The sequence below is a fragment of the Geotrypetes seraphini genome, chromosome 2, assembly GCF_902459505.1.
Source record: "Geotrypetes seraphini chromosome 2, aGeoSer1.1, whole genome shotgun sequence".
Taxonomy (NCBI): domain Eukaryota; kingdom Metazoa; phylum Chordata; class Amphibia; order Gymnophiona; family Dermophiidae; genus Geotrypetes; species Geotrypetes seraphini.
This window is the reverse complement of record NC_047085.1, coordinates 152,272,486-152,290,900: the sequence shown is the minus strand read 5'-3', so window position 1 is coordinate 152,290,900 and position 18,415 is coordinate 152,272,486. Positions and strand designations below refer to the sequence as shown.

The following is an 18,415-nucleotide window of genomic DNA, read 5'->3' as shown; positions in this document are numbered from 1 at the left end:
AAAAGTGATGATTGATTGGGGGGGCTGGGACAGAATTTAAAGGTGTCAGGTATATATTAGTTTACAATTTGGTTCAGAATGGTTTTTTTTTTCTTGTTTCTCTTCTCTAAATCTGGGGTGCATCTTATGGTGAGGTGTGTCTTATGGAGTGAAAAATATGGTACATTAAGTTAGTCTAATAAAAAATGTTTTTTTTTCTCGTTTCCTTTATGTTTTTGTTTTATTTCTACATATTATAATAAGTAGAAATAAAACAAAACAGAGAAAAGATGATACCGTTTTTATTAGATTAATACATTTTTTTTTATTAGCTTCTGAAGCCAATACCTTCTTCAGATATGAACAAGCTTCAATGCCAAAAAATGTAAGGTCGGCAAAAATCCATGCAGGACTTACACCCTAAATGGTGAGATCCTAGCAAGGACTGTAGCAGAACTTGACTTGGGGGTGATCATTAGTGAAGACATTAGTGGAGAAAGCTTCATCCAGGGCTAGACAAATCTTGGGCTGTATCCGTAGAAGTTTCGTCAGCCGTAAGCCCGAGGTCATAATGCCATTGTACAGATCCATGGTAAGACCCCATCTGGAATACTGTGTACAATTCTGGAGGCTGCATTATCAAAAAGATGTGCGGAGAGTTGAGTCAGTTCAGCGAATGGCCATTAGGATGGTCTCAGGTCTCAAGGATCTCCCGTATGAGGAACGACTGGGTAAGTTGCAGCTGTACTCACTCGAGGAGGGGAGACATGATTGAGACGTTCAAATATGTCACAGGCTGTATCGAGGTGGAAGAGAATCTCTTTTTCCTTAAAGGACCCACGGCAACAAGAGGGCATCCGTTGAAAATCAGGGGTGGGAAATTTCATCTTCACCGAAAGAGTGGTTGATCGCTGGAATAATCTTCCACAACAGGTAATTGAGGCCAGCAGCGTGCCAGATTTTAAGAAAAGATGGGATTGGCATGTGGGATCTCTTCATGGAGGTAGTTAGGGGGTGGGCCATTAGTGTGGGCAGACTAGATGGGCCGTGGCCCTTTTCTGCCGTCATGTTCTATGCTTCTATGTTTCTATGAACAATGATGACATATCAGAATACTCATATAAGTGAAACATACAAGCATTCCAATGAAAGATTCATGGGGATAGATAGGAGTGGGGTGGGGGGAAACAGGGAGAAACGGATGAGTTTTCTTTCCTTTGTTTTCTTTCTATTTATTATCTTTCAAAGTAGTGTAACACAGCTACCAAACCACTTCATTTAATCTATTTTTTTTTAAAATTTACTAAGCCTTTGAGCAGATGGACAAACAGATGAAAGGGCAGATGGATACTGATCCTTTTTTATACAATTCCATATTTTTAAAGCATAAAGAAAAAAAGCAAATAAAAATGTTATTACTGACACTGAGCTCTCTTCCTGAGACAAGATGTAAAAGGGGACAGGTTTAGAACAAATGCCAGAAAGTTCTTTTTCACCCAGAGGGTGGTGGATACATGGAACGCGCTTCCGGAGGCTGTGATAGGCCGGAGCACGTTACAAGGCTTCAAAGAAGGTTTGGATAGGTTCCTAGAGGAGAAAGGAATTGAGGGGTACAGATAGGAGTAGAGGTAGGTTATAGGGATAGTCTGGGACCACTGCTCAGGCAATGGGCCTGATGGGCCGCTGCGGGAGCGGACCGCTGGGCGAGATGGACCTCTTGTCTGCCTCAGCGGAGGCAACTTCTTATGTTCTTATGTTGTAACCCCAACTTTGTTACTAGTGTGCAAAGTTGCACTTGCAAATTTTAGAATAGGTCAGTTACATACATAATTTAATAAACAAACAGTTTCTAGTTGTTATTAACCAATTATTGGCTAAAATTGGTGCTAATTGACAGTAATTAGCAGTTACATGCATAATTGCCCCTAATCAGCATTCTATATATTGTGCATGCAAATTCCAGAGCATGGACCTGGGAAAGGCATGGATGGGTCAGGGGTTTGTTTGGAAATTGCATGTGTGGCTATATAATATCTTTACTTACACGTCTGCCTACATTTAGGCAGTTACACCATTTGGCTAAAGTAAGTGTGTGTGCCTAAAGTTAGGCATGCAAATGCTAACTTACACTAGTATTCTATAATAGCAATTGCACATGAAATTGCTGTAACAGAATCTGCAGTCACAGCACAGCATCCTGGCGCCCAACTCTAGGCAACTTTTTGATAATTACCCTCTACAGCAGGGGTCCCCAAAGTCCCTCCTTGAGGGCCGAATCCAGTCGGGTTTTCAGGATTTCCCCAATGAATATGCATGAGATCTATGTGCATGCGCTGCTTTCAATGCATATTCATTGGGGAAATCCTGAAAACCCAACTGGATTTGGCCCTCAAGGAGGGACTTTGGGGACCCCTGCTCTACAATGATTTAGAAGTGATTTCTTGCACAAGGATAGAGAGATAAATAAATTAGATTGATAAGATAGATAAAAAGTGTACTGCAGTTATTTTAAAAATGGATTATGTTCAGTTAGATTTAAATAAATTCTTTCTCCAGACTATTCAGTATAATCCAGAAACAGGTAACAGGAAATCTCAATCACCTTAAATTTCTGCACTTTATCATAAAAGTGCAATCATTTTTAACTGTGGTATACAGATGTTTAACTACAAACAATACCGTAATTTCCCCATGTATAGGCCACCCCCATGTATAGGCCGCAGGAAATGCCGATTTAGGTTTCAAAACTCTTAGATAAGCTGCCCCATGTTACTAGCCACGGCTTATCTAAGAGTTTTAAAACCACCTGGGGGCGGCCTATACATCCCTGCCCCCGGTAAATACCTCGCCGGCTGCCTCCTGCCTCCTTCAATGTCGCGGCCTTGGTGCAAGGCAAGGGCGATCTCTTCAGCAACCAGCTGGTCCTGCGCTGCTTCCTCAATGCCTGTGTCAGTTCTCTCAAGACGCGCAATTCTCGTGAGAACTGAAGGCAAGAATTGAGGAAGCAGCGCAGGGCCGGCTGGATGCTGAATACATTGCTCCTGCCCTGCACCGCAGCCACGACATTACAGAAGGAGGCCGGTAGCCCGCACCCGTCCAGAAGGGAGCTCCAGGTATGGGGGACTCGTGGTACGGGTATGGAGGAGTGCTCTACTAATGGGGTGGCTTATCTATGATGTCTTTACATAGGCTGCCCTATATAAGGAAGCTGCACCCACGGCTTCAGATTGTAAAACTACAGTATTCTGTTTTTAGAATTTCATTCAGATAAGTATTACTTTTTTCTTCATTTGTCTCTTATCTCCCTCTCTTTCCTTTCCCTTTTTTCCTCCGAGTTGTCTTTTTCTTTTATAGGCTCTCTTCTTCTTTCTTGACAGTTAGACCCTTATGTCTTCCAGCTTTATTCTTCTCGTGTTCTTACTCCCTACCTTTATTACATTAAAAAAAAGAAAATTGGTCTAAACTGTTCTGTTTCTCTTCTTTTAAAGCAAGAGCTATGTGCATAAGCACTGTAATTTATAGTCTGTGCCCTATTCTAGAAAAAAAATCTTTAATGACAGAGCACTACACCCCAAAAATCAATTTAAATTAACTGCCCAACCCCAGATTCCCTCATTCCTGCTTCCTATGATGTGCCCCAAATCCCTCCTGTCCTCTGATGAATCTTGGTGGCACTAGGGTTACCATATTTTTGACCTGAAAAAAAGAGGACACATGACCCCACCTCCACCCCCAACTCTGCTCTCACCCCACCTCTGGCCCAGCCCTCCAGAAACTAGTTTGGTAGGGCTGGCTTACAAGGAGTCCAGTGACTCTTCCCCTTTTACTTCCTCGGCACTGCATTTCTATTTTCTTTGTGCCTCCAGCAGCTCAGCGACATGAGCCTGCTGCCGTCAGCCTGTCCTGGAAGCTGCCTATCTGTAGCGACTTCTTGTTCCCATGGAGGCAGGACCCTGCAGAGAGGCAGATTTCAGGGCAGGCCAATGGCAGCAGGCTCATGTTGCTGAGCTGCCGAAGGCGCAAATAAAATAGAAATGCAGCGCCAAAGAGATAAGAGGGGGAGAGCCACTAGACTCCTTGTAAGCTGGCCCTGCCAAACCCGGACAGATTCCATAATTTTAAAAACCTGGCTGGACACCCAGACAGCCTATAAACAAAGATATGTCCAGGTTTTCCTGGACATATGGTAACACTAATTCTACTCCTGGGCCCAAGCATAAAAACTGGTAATGGGTCCACTGGACAGCCTCTAAATCAATAACCTGGCTTCAATTTGGGTCTTCCTCGGAGGGCCAGAACATTTTTACACATGTCCATGCATGTCCAGAAATACCCACAGTCCACACCAGTGCCTGGGCCAGTACAAAAAGCTCCATCCCTGGCAATATTCAAAACCAGGCTAAAAGACCACATTTTCAAGGTTGCTTTTAACGCCTAACCCCCATGCATGAAAAACTACCAACCCCCTACTTGTCCTATTTGTTTGATTAGATTGTAAGCTCTACAGTAAAGGAATTGTCTCCTGAATATTTTAATGTATAGTGCTGCATATGTTTAGCAGCGCTACTGAAATGATACATAGTAGTAGTAGCAGCAGTAGTAGTCCCTGTTTTTCCTGCCTTTGTGGCTGAGAGGGATGCCTCTTTTTGGCATGCCCAAAGCACACACAGCTCCCATGGCCATCCTAACATCCTAGGATCAGTACCAAAAGACCTGTTCTGTCCCAGCACTGCCTCTTTGGTCTCCTGCCCGGACCAGATAACCACTGCAGAGACAAAGTAAACACCCATACACACTTCCCCAGTGTTCACTGACCCCCCTCACACACCCACAAAGATCAGAATAAAAAAAAAGATCATCAGCACTTGGTAAAGGAAAGCCTAGTAGAGCTAACTAAACTAAACTAAAACTTAATTTTATAGCCCGGGGTCATCAACCAAAAGGAGCTCAACTCGGTTAACAGTAACGTAATGCATAATACATAAACTTGACAAGGTGTCTTAAGTAGCCTGGTGGGTGGGCTAGTGAACCATAGAGAGGAGTAGCAAGTCCCATAAGCCACTCTAACCACTACATTTATGGTGGAAAATGTGAGCTCACCAACCTCCTCCCCCCAAACCCTACTCTACTACCATATAGGTGCTACCTACAAGCATATAGGCTATTGGGATTGTAGGCAGGTGGGTATAGTGGGTTTTAAGGGACTCACCTTAACCTATAAGGGAGTTCTGGTAAGATGTTTATGTGGCATCCTTTTTTTTAATTTTTTTTAATTCTTTATTCATTTTTATACTTTCAACAAGAGGACTATAATAAAGTACAAACATATACATTTTAATATCACTTTTTGATCACACATATATTGAATCATAATATAATTCCTCCCTCCCACCCTCCCTTCAATATAACTTTATAATTTTAGATTAATTCAAAATTAAACCCACCCTCCCACCACCCCATATCTTGATAAATAAAAGGGGAAGAAATAAATTCAATATAATCAATCCTTACAATAGTTTGTTGATGGCTCCCAAACATCAATAGCTAATATTTTCTCCATTTTAAAAATATGGCACAATGAATTCCACCAGAAATTATAACTTAATCTATCATGATTTTTCCAGTTTTTTGTAATTTGTTGAATGGCAACTCCTGTCATTATAAGTAATAATTTATTGTTTTTAGAGGATATTTGGTCTTGGAGGATGGGATATACAGTGTCTGCATCTATGAGACAAACTTGGTATTTTCTGTTACATAGAGCAATCTGGACCCCGGTACGTTTAACAAATTAGATTGCTCTAAGTCTAATAGATGTTGGCACTGTCATCTAGAAGCTAGTACATTGGATCATTTATTGTTTTTTTGTCCTCTAATACATAATTTTTGGAAATCTATTTGGAGTCAAATTAATAATTTACTTGAGAATCCGGTAGCGCTTTCATAAGATTCGATATTATTTGGTACATCTATGAGGAAAAATATGGGCATCCTTTATATGAAGTTTACAGCAGTGCCCTGTAAGGTGGCCCACTGCTCTGTTTCCATGTCTGGGTGGCCAGTCCATTGCAAGATTGGCCCCTTCCATATCCAAATGGTCTTGTTCTGGGTGTTTGGGACTTGGACAAAATTTTTGGCGAAAATGTGGTATAAAGATAGACGTTCTGGTCATCTGGGTGACCCAATGGCCTGGACATCCAGATAGTTGATTTATATATTGTGACCAGCATCCCGGGTAGGAATTGGTAAAGAACAGGTTGGATCTGAATTAAATAACTTCATAGACCACCGGGGGAGCCCAAGAGGCCCTTGGAATACTGCCAGGGCTGATACAGCAGGGCGTTTCCCCAGAGTATATAAGCCTGCCCCTGACAACAGGGAAAGAAGCCGGTTAGGGAGGAAGTTTAGGCTTTGCCTCCCTAGGGACCCTGACGAGCCAAACAGGGACAGAGAGCCACAACCTATGGAGCTGGATGAGGTTGAACAACCAGAGGGTTTGACTCAATCTGAGGAACTTATGGACTTCCAAGAGTCTTGTGCTGGTGAGGATGCTAACCTACCTGAACCAATGCAGGTGAACTGGACTCTGAGCCACAAACAGTGAGTGAGTTTTGGAAACTGTTTGTGTGCTGTTCTTTTGGTTTTTGAATGCTGATTTTTGCTGTGAAAGTTTAGAGAGAGTATTTGGGGGAGAGGTTTTGCTTCCACCTGGGAGGGAATGTGAAAGTCTGTTTGAAAGACTGTATTTTTGCAAAACCTACTACTCTCTCTTCTTCCTGGCAACCTTAATTATTAATTGCCAGAGGCTTTCTTATTTTTTTTGTTATGGACTGCAATCTAACTAAAACTTGAAGGCTGGACTGTAGCTGTTTTGGAATAAAGAAAAGGACTGCTTGGTAGCAGTCAGAGTGAGCTCCTTACTGAGCCCAAGGTCTCAACAATAGGAGAGACTTAAGAAGCAGTGAGAAAAAGGAAAGTTGGAGGTAATTAGTGCTGCTTCAATTACCCTGCCATTTTGACAGTATTGCATGTTTTTTTTTATATTTTCTTTCTTGGACTTCTGTCTGGAATTCTGAAGCAATGAAAGTATTACTTACCTGATTGGAAGGATTAAGTAAAGAGAACTATTTATATAAACTGTCCCTGTGTTGGAACTTTATTTGTGGTATTATTTTTCACTTTTGAAATCCCGATCCTGCAGGGTGACTCCAGGCCGGGTCACACGCTTAGGTGCTGTTTAGTGTAGCCATCAGAATTGCAACAAAGCCCTGTTCTGGGTTAAGCTGGTGGCCACAATATATATATATATTAGACATATTTTTCAAAAAAATGGGCATTTTCCCACTGCTGACTTTGGGCACCTATTTTTTCAAGGAAGCTTTTAACATTTGAATCTCAGATTTACAAATTTTTATTTTTTAACACTAGATTTAATATCCCAGAATTTTGCTTTTTTCCCTTCCCTGAGTTATTTTTCCCTTAAATGTATATTTTCCTCTACAAATATATTGTAACTTTCAGCCTCTACCCTCCTGTTTCATGTGTGTTTACCCAGTTTGTTTTTTTTTTTTTTATTTAAAGGTCAGTGTATTTGTATTTCTATTTTACTTGAATTGTACATCGCTTAGATATTTAATAAGCGATTTATCAAGCACTAATAAAACTTGAAACTTGAAAAAATAAGTCCAAACTGAACTTAGACGTATGTTTTGATTATATCCCTCCAAGGGTGTAAATTTATTCCTTAATTTGCCCTTGATTGGCACACTCGATAACTAGCACTAAGTTATGCCCTCTTCTATAAAGCACATATACTGTACAGTATACATTGTCTAGAGCAGTGCTCTTCAACCTTTTGACACCTATGGACCGGCGGAAATAAAATAATTATTTTGTGGACCGGCGGTCGAAGAAAACTGGGCTAAGTTGTGGGCCAGACCCCGCCCATCTCTGCTCCAAACCCTGTCCCCCATAATAGTACTAATTGAAACACCATTTTTTCCATTTATTTTTCATATACACATACACAATATAATCTTATTAACAACACATTATGGTTAACCACAAAATTAAATTACACAAAGGACACTGTATGCTTCTCAACATTCATTCCTACCAGAGCACAGATAACCCTTATGCAAATATGGGACCAAAAACTAAAAGTACTCATATAAACAAAGAAAACCCTAAGATTCAAGACTTTGCATGCAGTACAACCCCAGAGAAAAAGAAACAAATGCATTTCTTCCTGAACAGTGCAAAATACAGACAGCAGATGTAAATTCTCAAAATTGACACAATTCAATCACTAAATTTAAAGTAAAATCATTCCCCCTACCTTTGTTGTCTCCCTCCCTCCATGCTGTGCCTTACCTTCTTGCCTGCTCCAGCTTGGCCTTTTTATGCCGCCCCCGGTGTTATCTTTGGGCCAGATCCCTATTCCTCAGTGCTGCAGTGCACAAAGTTGCAGGCGGCTCCTTGCATGCGTCCTACACCTCATCTGGAAGCCTTTCCTCTGACGTTACAACGTCAGAGAGAAGGCTTCTGGTTCAGGCGCAGGATGCGCGTAGGAGCCGCTGCCCGCGGCTTTGTGCACTGCAGCACTAAGGAAGAGGGAGCCAGCCCGAAGATTATGCCGCATTGATCGCACCATGGACTGGTGACTGAAGAACATTGTCTCGGGTCAGATGCACATGCCGGCCCTGTGGACCGGCAGGAAATTTCTGCAGACCGGCACTGGTCTGTGGACAGGCGATTGAAGAACTCTGGTCTACAGCATTATTATGACAAGGGTATTAGTGTAGGAGGAGCAGATTATGGATATTCCAACTATACACCAGCGTGCACTTCATAGAATATTATTAGTTATGAATGCAAGGTGCTGTATTTAGATGTGCACATTTCATTTCTTACTCTCTTTGATAATGACCAATTTTCTTTTCTTTTTTTGGTAAGTTCTTGTTGTAATACATCCTTGATAATTCTTTTGTAATCCGCCTTGAACTGCAAGGTAATGGCGGAATAGAAATCCCTATTGTAATGTAATAATCTAAATGTTAGAATGTGAATGCTGACTTACACTAGTATTCTATAACCTCATGCTTAATTGCCATTCCAGAATTTGCATTTAGTAAACTTTAGGTGATCTTTCTTGAACTGACCCCGTAATGTCCCCTAAATAAGAATTTTTTTGTCTGTGCTATGTGGCATTCTATATTAACTTTCCTCAGCAGTGTGGCTTCCTACAACTCTCCCATACATGTTTGTGGAGTATTATAAAACATGTCTGAATACTCAACATTTTTCCTGATATCAGTCACAGCCTTCTACTGTTCTCTTAATGTGATCATAGGATTTATAGTAATCTTCCTTAGCAGTTTCCTGAACTCACAACTACTGTCTTTTAAGTGAGCCTGATCGAGGCAACAAATTGGTAGTGCCAAGCTGTTTCAGTTTTACAAAGTGATCCTGACAGCATGCCAAGGGATATTCAAACACATTGAAAATCTCTTACATTTGTCTCCTTATCTATACCTTTGAATAACCTTATCCCAGAATTATTTTGGAAGCTCCATATTTGGCATAATTAGACCTCTGCTTTGCATTCACTTAACCCCCCCCCTAAAAAAAAACAAAAAAAACCCCAAAAAAACCCCAACAACAACAAAAAACCCAAATAGCTTGATACTTTTTCCTTTTTCCAAGAGTATTTGAACTGGTTTAGCACTAAAAAGAAACAATATTTATATAGAGAAACAATAATTATAGTATAGATATATATATAGATGGTATAAATAGGTAAGATTCACATATATTTAGCTCATGTATTGTAACACCATTACTGGAGCTCAGGTATTGTAACACATTTACTGAAGCTAATGCAAACTGCTCAGAATTGACTCCCCAGTCATTAGAAGCGGTATAGAAGCTTCCAATAAACAATAAACTAAATGGACAAAGATGGGCTCTCGTTAATCTATTATGGGCTTTCTTAAGGTTGAAATAGGAATACCATATTGCTCCAGAAAAAGGAGGACAAATTGAGACATCCAGGTTTTATTTCCATTGAAAGCAATGGCATTAAAACCTGGATATCTCAATCTGACCTCCTTTTTCTGAAGCCATTTGCTAACCCTAGGTTGAAAGAACTATTTGCTATGACAAAAGGTATTAAGACTTTGTGCATTCAATACATTTTGGTTTATTTTGCTTAATTACTTTTTGATTGCATGTATAGTTGCTCTTTCACATTGAAGGTATAAATTTCTACTTTAATGCATTGTGTATTTTATTTTTAGACAGCAGAATGTGAATAACGTATAATGTAAGGTTGTGATAATTTTTATAAGGCATTTTAGTACATTCTTAGTAGAAGTCCTAAACAATATTTTTAAGTTAGATAATTTGACTTTAGCCTTACCCACCTTGAAATCTGCTTAAGTTATCAGACATTTATAAATGACTAGTATTCCTACATATTTAATGAATATTGAATTCAAATTGTTCAAGAAAAAAACCCCAAATCCTTGTGGTTTTAAATAATCTGATATGGTGCTCAATCTAATTTAGAGGCCTTTTCAGGAAAAGAAAAAAGAAAACATTTCTAGAGCTTTTGCAAAAAGCAATTATCAAAGGTTATGATAGAAATATCAACAGGTTTCAGCTAGAAATACATGACACTATTTAAAGACAAAAGGGTTAGAAAATTTCTCTAATGTCAGGATTAACATACCTTTTGTGGCTATCCTGACGCAGTCAATTTTGGTTTCCTGTGCCAAAGAGAGGAAAAATACATTTTGTGATTGTTACCAGAACACACAACACTATGTACAATTTTATGAAAATAATAATAATATCCCATACAGATACTGTGTATGCATGCATTTTAGATCACAATAATCTCCTGAATGACTTGTGAACTTCAGCCACAGAAAACTGAAGCAGAATGCATTTAGACAGGTAACCAATACGTCATTTAACATTTACCAAGATGAAGGAAATATGTCAGACATGATATGAGTACCTTTCTTTAAAAGGTCTGCAAGCTCGCTGACCTTGAAAGATATTTTGTCCTGAAGGCAAAGGCCCAAGCAGCATGTCGGAAGGTTTAAAAAAAAAAAAAAAAAATCAATGGTATTTCACCACTTTGTGTTGTCAGTACACATATAAAAAATGGCTATTATGATATCTGGGAGAAAAAATCTCCAGGCTATCTGAAGAGAGCCAAAATGCATCAGAAATTAAGTGGCCTCTACAGGTCTGTCCAGGTCCAGCCAGGAGATGAACATTTCAAGGAAGAATCATGTGGTTTATGTTGCTATATGCTAAGGTACACCTTTGCATAGGTTTTGTTTTATCAGATTGGTGTTAAGTATTTATTTTATCATTATGTCTGTTGGTTTGGTTATTGTAGTTCTCATATTCAATATTGATACTTTTGTTTTACAGTATTTATTAGGATGTTTTAATTTTTTTGCATTTAGACAACTATTTTAGAAACATATTCGTGTGCAAATAGTGACATTATATTTATTTTAACAGTATACGCATCTTAACAAATATGCTGAGGATAACAACAATATCTTCACACAACACAAATATTTAATTGTGGCCACTCAGGAGGGAGGTCTGAAGAGATGTGGCAGCGTTGGAGCAGGTTGTCCCTATTCAATTAAGTTCTTGAGCGTGCTTCGGAACAGCAGTTCTCATTTTTAAACCTAAGCTGTATGTGAGGGAGGTTTTTTTTTTTGCCTGTGATAGCAATTATAGCAGTTAAAATTGTTCCTATTGGTGTACGTACTGCTTCTTTTTAATCTAAGGCTTTTTTCTCCCTCATATGTTGGGTGCATGCTGGGTTTGAAGTCGGGTGCTCCTCAGTGGCCACGATTACCGGTAAACAACATTTTTTGAGTGCTTTGTATGAAAATATTGTATATGTACAAACTGATTTCAGAAAGCTGCTATTACACATGGTAAATCCATGCCATTCAGAAGCATCAAGGACGCATGGTTTGGTGGAAACTAAAATGAGAAAGGGAAAGGGGTGGAAATTGATATACCGCCTCGCTGTGGTTACAAATGGCATATAGAAAACAGCTGAAAGGCATACAAAGCTTTTAAAAATGTGCTAGTTTCAGCCTAGGTTTCATAGAGGGGTTAAAGAGTCATTCTCTTATGTCCACCTCCAAAACAATAGTTAAAATTGCAGCCTTACTACTTAATTGGTGGCATTTACACTTGTAAAATGGGGCAGTTACATATAGAAGTAGATAACAAAATTACTATTTTCTACATGGAAGTGCTAACACTTCCAAGTGGAAGCTGTTGAGTTCATGCTATTCATTTATTCAACTTGTATATCTGTAAAATAGCTGCTCCCACTGCATATACCAGGAAATACACACGCAGTCCTGTAAGTATTTTAGAAAAGGCTGGTTTTGGAATTGATCATATCCCAACCTCCAAAATTTGAATCTCTATGCTATATGTAAAATGACACTTTTAAGTATACATTTGGTTTTACCCATGAAATACCACTTTAATACTCTCAAAAGACAGTTTATCAAGCCTATGAATAAACCTAAACTATTTATCATTTTGGCCTCTTCTTTGTTCCTTTCTCATTAAAAAAAAAAAAAAAAAATACACGTGTATTGTACTTCAGCTGCAGGTACTCAGTAAATGTACTGTATACATAGAAGTTCACTGAGGTTAAATTTTAAAAATGATTGGATTGATTAAAAAAGCTAATAATTTGAATCAAAACTAAAGATGGGTCTTGCAGAAATCCACACTTTTGTCTCTCTTTTGCTCCTCCTACTTAGTTGAGGAAAACAGAGCCCCCTGCAGTTTAGTTGAAAGGTCACTAAAAATCACTTGACCAAAACACAGAAAGGTGTGTGTGTGTGTTGGGGGGAGGGGGGGGGGCGGCACAGGGAAATCACTTCACTATACAACAGCATTCTGTTCTGCTCTGCAATATAAAAGAACAATTAACAAACAGGCAACAATAAACACAGGCAAGAGTACTGGTAACAACATGGAACCAACCTGCCATGTGCAACGAGCACAAACTGGAAACCTGACTTCGATAGCTATATGGATTTGTTCATACAGAAGGATTCCCCACAGGTTGTCTCTGCTGACTGGAAGATACTGAAGCTTCAAAGGAGAAACTTCCAAGGCAGAAATAGGCAGGTGTTACTGATAAAGAGAGTAGATAAAGGGTGGGCCGTATTGATTATGTAAGGGACTTACAGAAAGAAGATTACCAAAGGGAAAAACCTACTCTTCCATTCTGTTTCGTCCCTTCCGGAATCAATACTAAAGGCAATGTACTGAAGCAATGGCCACATCTAGGGTGGGACAGAAGAGCCTGCCTGCAACATTGAGGCCCCAAAGGCAGCATCAGACCGGGCCACCACGTCCACTCTGTAAAATCTGGCAAAGAGACGACCATGTGGCCACTCTTCAAATCTCGGCCGAATTCATCACTCAAGACTCTGCCCACCTCGTCGAATGAGCTTTGAGAGATACCAGCAGCTGCCTGCCACAAGCGATGTAAGTCGACAAAACTGTCATGCAAATCCATCAGACAATAGAAGCCTTAGACACCAGCCTGCCCCGGCTTAGGCTGAATAGTAAGGATGAATAGATGGCCAGAAAAACAGAAGTCATTGGTCCTCTCCAAGTACTGCAGTAAGACTCTTTGGACATCCAGTTTCCGCAAAATCTTATCCTGGTCATCAGATCCAGTGGACCGAAAAGCAGGCAGACAAACTTCCAGGTTGATATAAAACTCTGAAACTACTTTCGGAAGAAAGGAAGGACAGTACAGAGGAATACACCAGCCTCCATGATCTGGAGAAAGGGGTCTCTTACAAGAGAGAGCTTGTAACTCCAAAATATGCCTGGCTGAGACAATCGCAACGAGGAATACTGTCTTGACCGTAAGGTCCAGAAGAGACGCATATTTGAGCAGCTCAAAAGGAAATGCATCAAGGTCTTTTAGCACCACATTGAGGTTCCAAGTTGGAAAGGGCTGATGCATGGGTGTTCGCAAACTAAGTGCCCCCTGAAAAATCTGATCACATCAGGATGAGCTATAAGTGAAGTGGAACCATTGTGTCCTCTGAAACAAAACAGACCTGCCACCTGTACCTTAAGGGAAGCCACTGCTAGGCCTTTCTTAGACTGACCTGCAAAAAGGCTAAGACCACTGGAATTGGAACACTAAAAGGCTTTACCTGGTCTCTGGCACACCACAGCTAAAAGCTTTCCAAGCCTTGGCATAAGCCGCCATAGAAGAGGGCTTCTTAGACTTCAAGAGTGGAAATCACCCCGTTCGAGTATACACTTTGCATCAAGGCTGTGCACTCAAGAGCCAAGCCATAAGAACAAAGCACTTGGGGGTTCTCCATAGGAATAGGCGCTTGAATGAGGAGGTCTCGATGCAGAGGGAGCCTGAGCTTCATGTCCCTCTGGAAATGGACCAGATCCACATACCACAGATTGCAAGGCCAGTCCGGCATGACCTTGATCACCAGGCCCGAATGAGTTGTGATCTTGCTATGACTTGACCTATCATGGGCTAAGGTGGGAAGACATAAAGAAGTTCCCATGTTAGCAAGGCTGGACCAATGTGTCCTGTCCTAAGCTTCCTGGAAGACTGGGTGTCCAAATGGCAGATGAAATTTAATCTGCACAAATTCAAAGTGATGCACATTGGGAAGACTAATCCAATCATAGTTAACTGATGCTAGGGTCCACCTTGGCAGTTAGCACCCAAGGAAAGGATCTGGGTTTCATCGTAGACAATACACTGAAATCTTCTGCCCAATGTGTGGTGGTGGCGGCCAAGAAAGCAAACAAGATGCTGGGAATTATTAGAAAAGGATTGTAAACAAGATTAAGAATGTTATAATGCCTCTGTATCGCTCAATGGTGCAACCTCAACTTGAGTATTGCATTCAGTTCTGGTCTCCTTATCTCAAAAAAGATATAGCGGCACTAGAAAAGCGACCAAGAAGAGCGACCTAGATGATAAAGGTGCTAGAACTCCTCTCGTATGAGAAAAGACTAAAGAGGTTAAGACTCTTCAACTTGGAAAAGAGATGGCTGAGGGAAGATATAATTGAAGTCTAAAAAATCCTGAGTGGTGTAGAACGAGTACAAGTGGATTGATTTTTTACTGCATCAAGATTTACAAAGACTAGAGGACACACAAAGTTACAGAGTAATACTTTTAAAACCAATAGGAGGAAATATTTTTCACTCAGAGAATAGTTAAGCTCTAGAATGCATTGCCAGAAGATGTGATAAAAGCATTTAATGTATCTGGTTTTAAAAAAAGGTTTGGACAAGTTCCTGGAAGAAAAGTCCATAAACTGTTGTACAGACAGACATGGAAGAAGCCACTGCTTGCCCTGGATCAGTGACATGGAATGCTGCTACTATATGGGTTTTTGCCAGGTACTTGTGACCTGGATTGGCCTCCGTGAAGATGGGATACTGGGCTAGATGGACCATTGGCCTGATCCAGTAAGGCTATTCTTATGTTCTTTGACTAAGAAGCTCTTGACTTTGGAGTTCTTGGCTGAAGCCATTAAGTCTGTCCCAGGAACTCACAATGAGATGAAACACTCTCTCTGAGAGTGACCACTCTCATGGATCCAAACAGCTCAATCTTCAAGATTTTGGGGTTGCCAGTCAGATGAGCCTCCACCCCCTCAGACCCTCCTCATGTGATCAGAGGCAGAAAATGTAGCCAGTGCCCAAATACCCTGAGGGCACTTAGGTGCTTCCAGCCTATGCTTAAACCGCTGACTGGGTCAGAAAGTAAGCACGCTCCCAGGGAGAAGGACCCCGGGCTCCGAAAGTAGCACACAGCAGGCTGGCTCCACAATTCCACCCAAAGTTTGCCCTGTGAAACAGCAGTCCGATTCCACGCCAACTGTGTCCTTTCCCAGGCAGAGAACATTTCCAAAAGATACTCATGGCACTATGCCATTGAAAAAGAAAGAAAAGAAGGAGAGCAGATCAGAAAGACTTTTGCACGGGTCGATTGCAGAAATGAAAAACTGCAGGGGGTTCTGTATTTCTTAGCCAAGTGGGAGGAGCAATGGAGAGAAAAAAGTGTGGATTTCTGGTTCGCAAGACCTGGTTTGCAGGTTGAGGTAAAACTTTTAGTATTGATTCTGGAAGGGACGTAACAGAAAAAGTATTTTATAAGACAGGAGCATAACCAAATCCAGATAACTGGGAGCAGATGTCTACTGCAAATTAGTTATTAAAGGATATCACAGCCATCTTCTGGGGGGCACATTAACAAGAAGCATAAATAAGAGAATGTTTATTGTATTGATGAAGATATGCTTCCAAAATATAGAACATTGTCTTAGGACTAGAAGGGGCCTTTTTACTAAGGTACAATAAATGGTAGTTTTCATGTGATAATCGTACGTTAATAATTTTCTGTGTTTTTTTTTTTTAGGGAACGTGTGCCATGGATGGACGATCAGCATGGATGCATTCATATATTTAAATGACCATGAACTAACTAGTTAATGCAGGGGTGACTGGAGGAGTAGCCTAATAGTGCAGTGGACTGTGATCCTGAGAAACTAAGTTCTATTCCTACTGCTGCTCCTTGTGACCCCCGGGCAAGTCACTTAATCCTCCATTGCCCCATGTACAAAAAAGATTGTGAGCCCACTAGGAACAGAGAAAGTATCTGCCTATAAGGTGTACAGCACTATGTACATTTAGTAGTGCTATAGAAATGATTGGTAGTAGTAGTTAGTCTGGGGCATTTACAGATTCTACAAAAGATGCCTAAATCGCCGCACTTAACTTAATTAATTAGTTTAATTGACACTGATAACAAGCTTAATTGGCTCAATAGTTGGCTTAAATTAAAATTGCTAGCTAGGCACTTAAATCGGTAGGCGTCTTCCGATTTCGGGTAGGCGCCAACCCGAAGAATCTACCAGAAAGTGGGCACGCTTAAGGGCAGATCATGAGCAGAATTTGGGCGTGTTTTCTGTGCTAGTGCCTAAATCGGACAGGTGCTGATATTTAGGCCAAGAAAACCTGGCATACATAGGGGTGCCTAAAATGTTGACTCCGACAGGCACCTAAGTTCAATTTAGGCGCCGCTAGGTTCTATTCTATAAACAGCACCTAACTGAAGATTGACAGCTGCTATGTGCCACATTCCTTGGCACCTATTTTTTAGGTGGCGTTTACAGAATCAGGGTCTTACTGCCCCCTATAGAAGAGGTGGTAAGTGCTCCGATGCAATATTTTTATTAGTTCCACAAGCTAACGGAAAATTTAGTACAGACCTAGCAAAAATAAAAATGGAAAAAGCACTTTTGTACTGCCACATTAAAAATAGGCTTAGTGTGCAGGGAAGGTCCTGTGTTAGGACATGTTAAGCCTGCTGTTTACCACAGCCTAGTAACTGGGCCCCTAAATTCCTAAAGAAAACTGCATAAGCCTCTATTAAGTCACCCAAAAATGGCAGTGCAACACAAAAGTAGCCAACTCCAGTCCTCGTGAGCCACAAATAAGTCTGACGTTGAGGATCAACTTGCATTCGTCATATAATATACTTTTGCATATTTAATTTAATTTTATTTCTTATATACCGCTATACCATTAGGCTCGAAGTGGTTTACAGAAAATATACATTAAGTATACAATAAAAATAAGATAAGTAAAGATAGGTACTTAGAAATTCCCTTACTGTCCCGAAGGCTCACAATCTAGCTAAAGTACCTGGGAAAAACAATTAATGAATAGTAAAGATGTAAAAATAAAGACAGAGATAAAAACAAGATTTGAAACATCCCAACAAGAATACATTGATCTCTCTAAGGCCACACTCTTTTTAAAGCAAAATGTACATCTCAACAATAATATAGTGGATAAATTAAATTAAATTAAAAATTTTTGAATTAGAAATAAAATATAGAAATATAAAAGAAAATATATGGATTTTGGAAGTGTGGAAAAAGGTATAGAGAGGGACTATGAATAGAAGGAGAAACCATTAAACAATGGAATTCTAAGGACATGTCATGGATAGTCTCTATTGAATTGTCCCCTTAGTTTTCAGGATATTCACAAACTGCATTAAAAGTTAGGCACTAAGCTATTATTCTATAACAGGAAATTTGCGTGTCTAGTATGTCATACGATATGAGCCCGAGTCAGTAATTAGGTACCAAAATTTAAATGTCATTATCAAAGCCATCTTTATGGCAGGTGTAACTGCAAATACCTAAATACAGTAATTAGGCACCTGATAGTATTCAATAAAGCAGAAATAGTCAGAAATGTCAATGATTCACCCAAGTAAACACCCCTTTTGCAATTATATGCTAACACACCTAAGAGCCCAGTTATAGAACAGTATCTAAATTGCAGTTAG

General features: G+C 40.2%; 1 protein-coding gene across 17 annotated transcripts in view; it reads right to left on the bottom strand.

The window, feature by feature from the left end:
• PTPRM (protein tyrosine phosphatase receptor type M) overlaps positions 1-18,415 on the bottom strand; it is a 1,237,515-nt gene that overhangs the window by 489,349 nt on the left and 729,751 nt on the right. For all 17 annotated transcript variants that reach the window (XM_033934018.1, XM_033934031.1, XM_033934023.1 and 14 more), the window contains one exon: positions 10,712-10,748. In XM_033934018.1, coding sequence (XP_033789909.1) covers positions 10,712-10,748 — 37 coding nt within the window. The remainder of the gene's footprint in view (positions 1-10,711; positions 10,749-18,415) is intronic.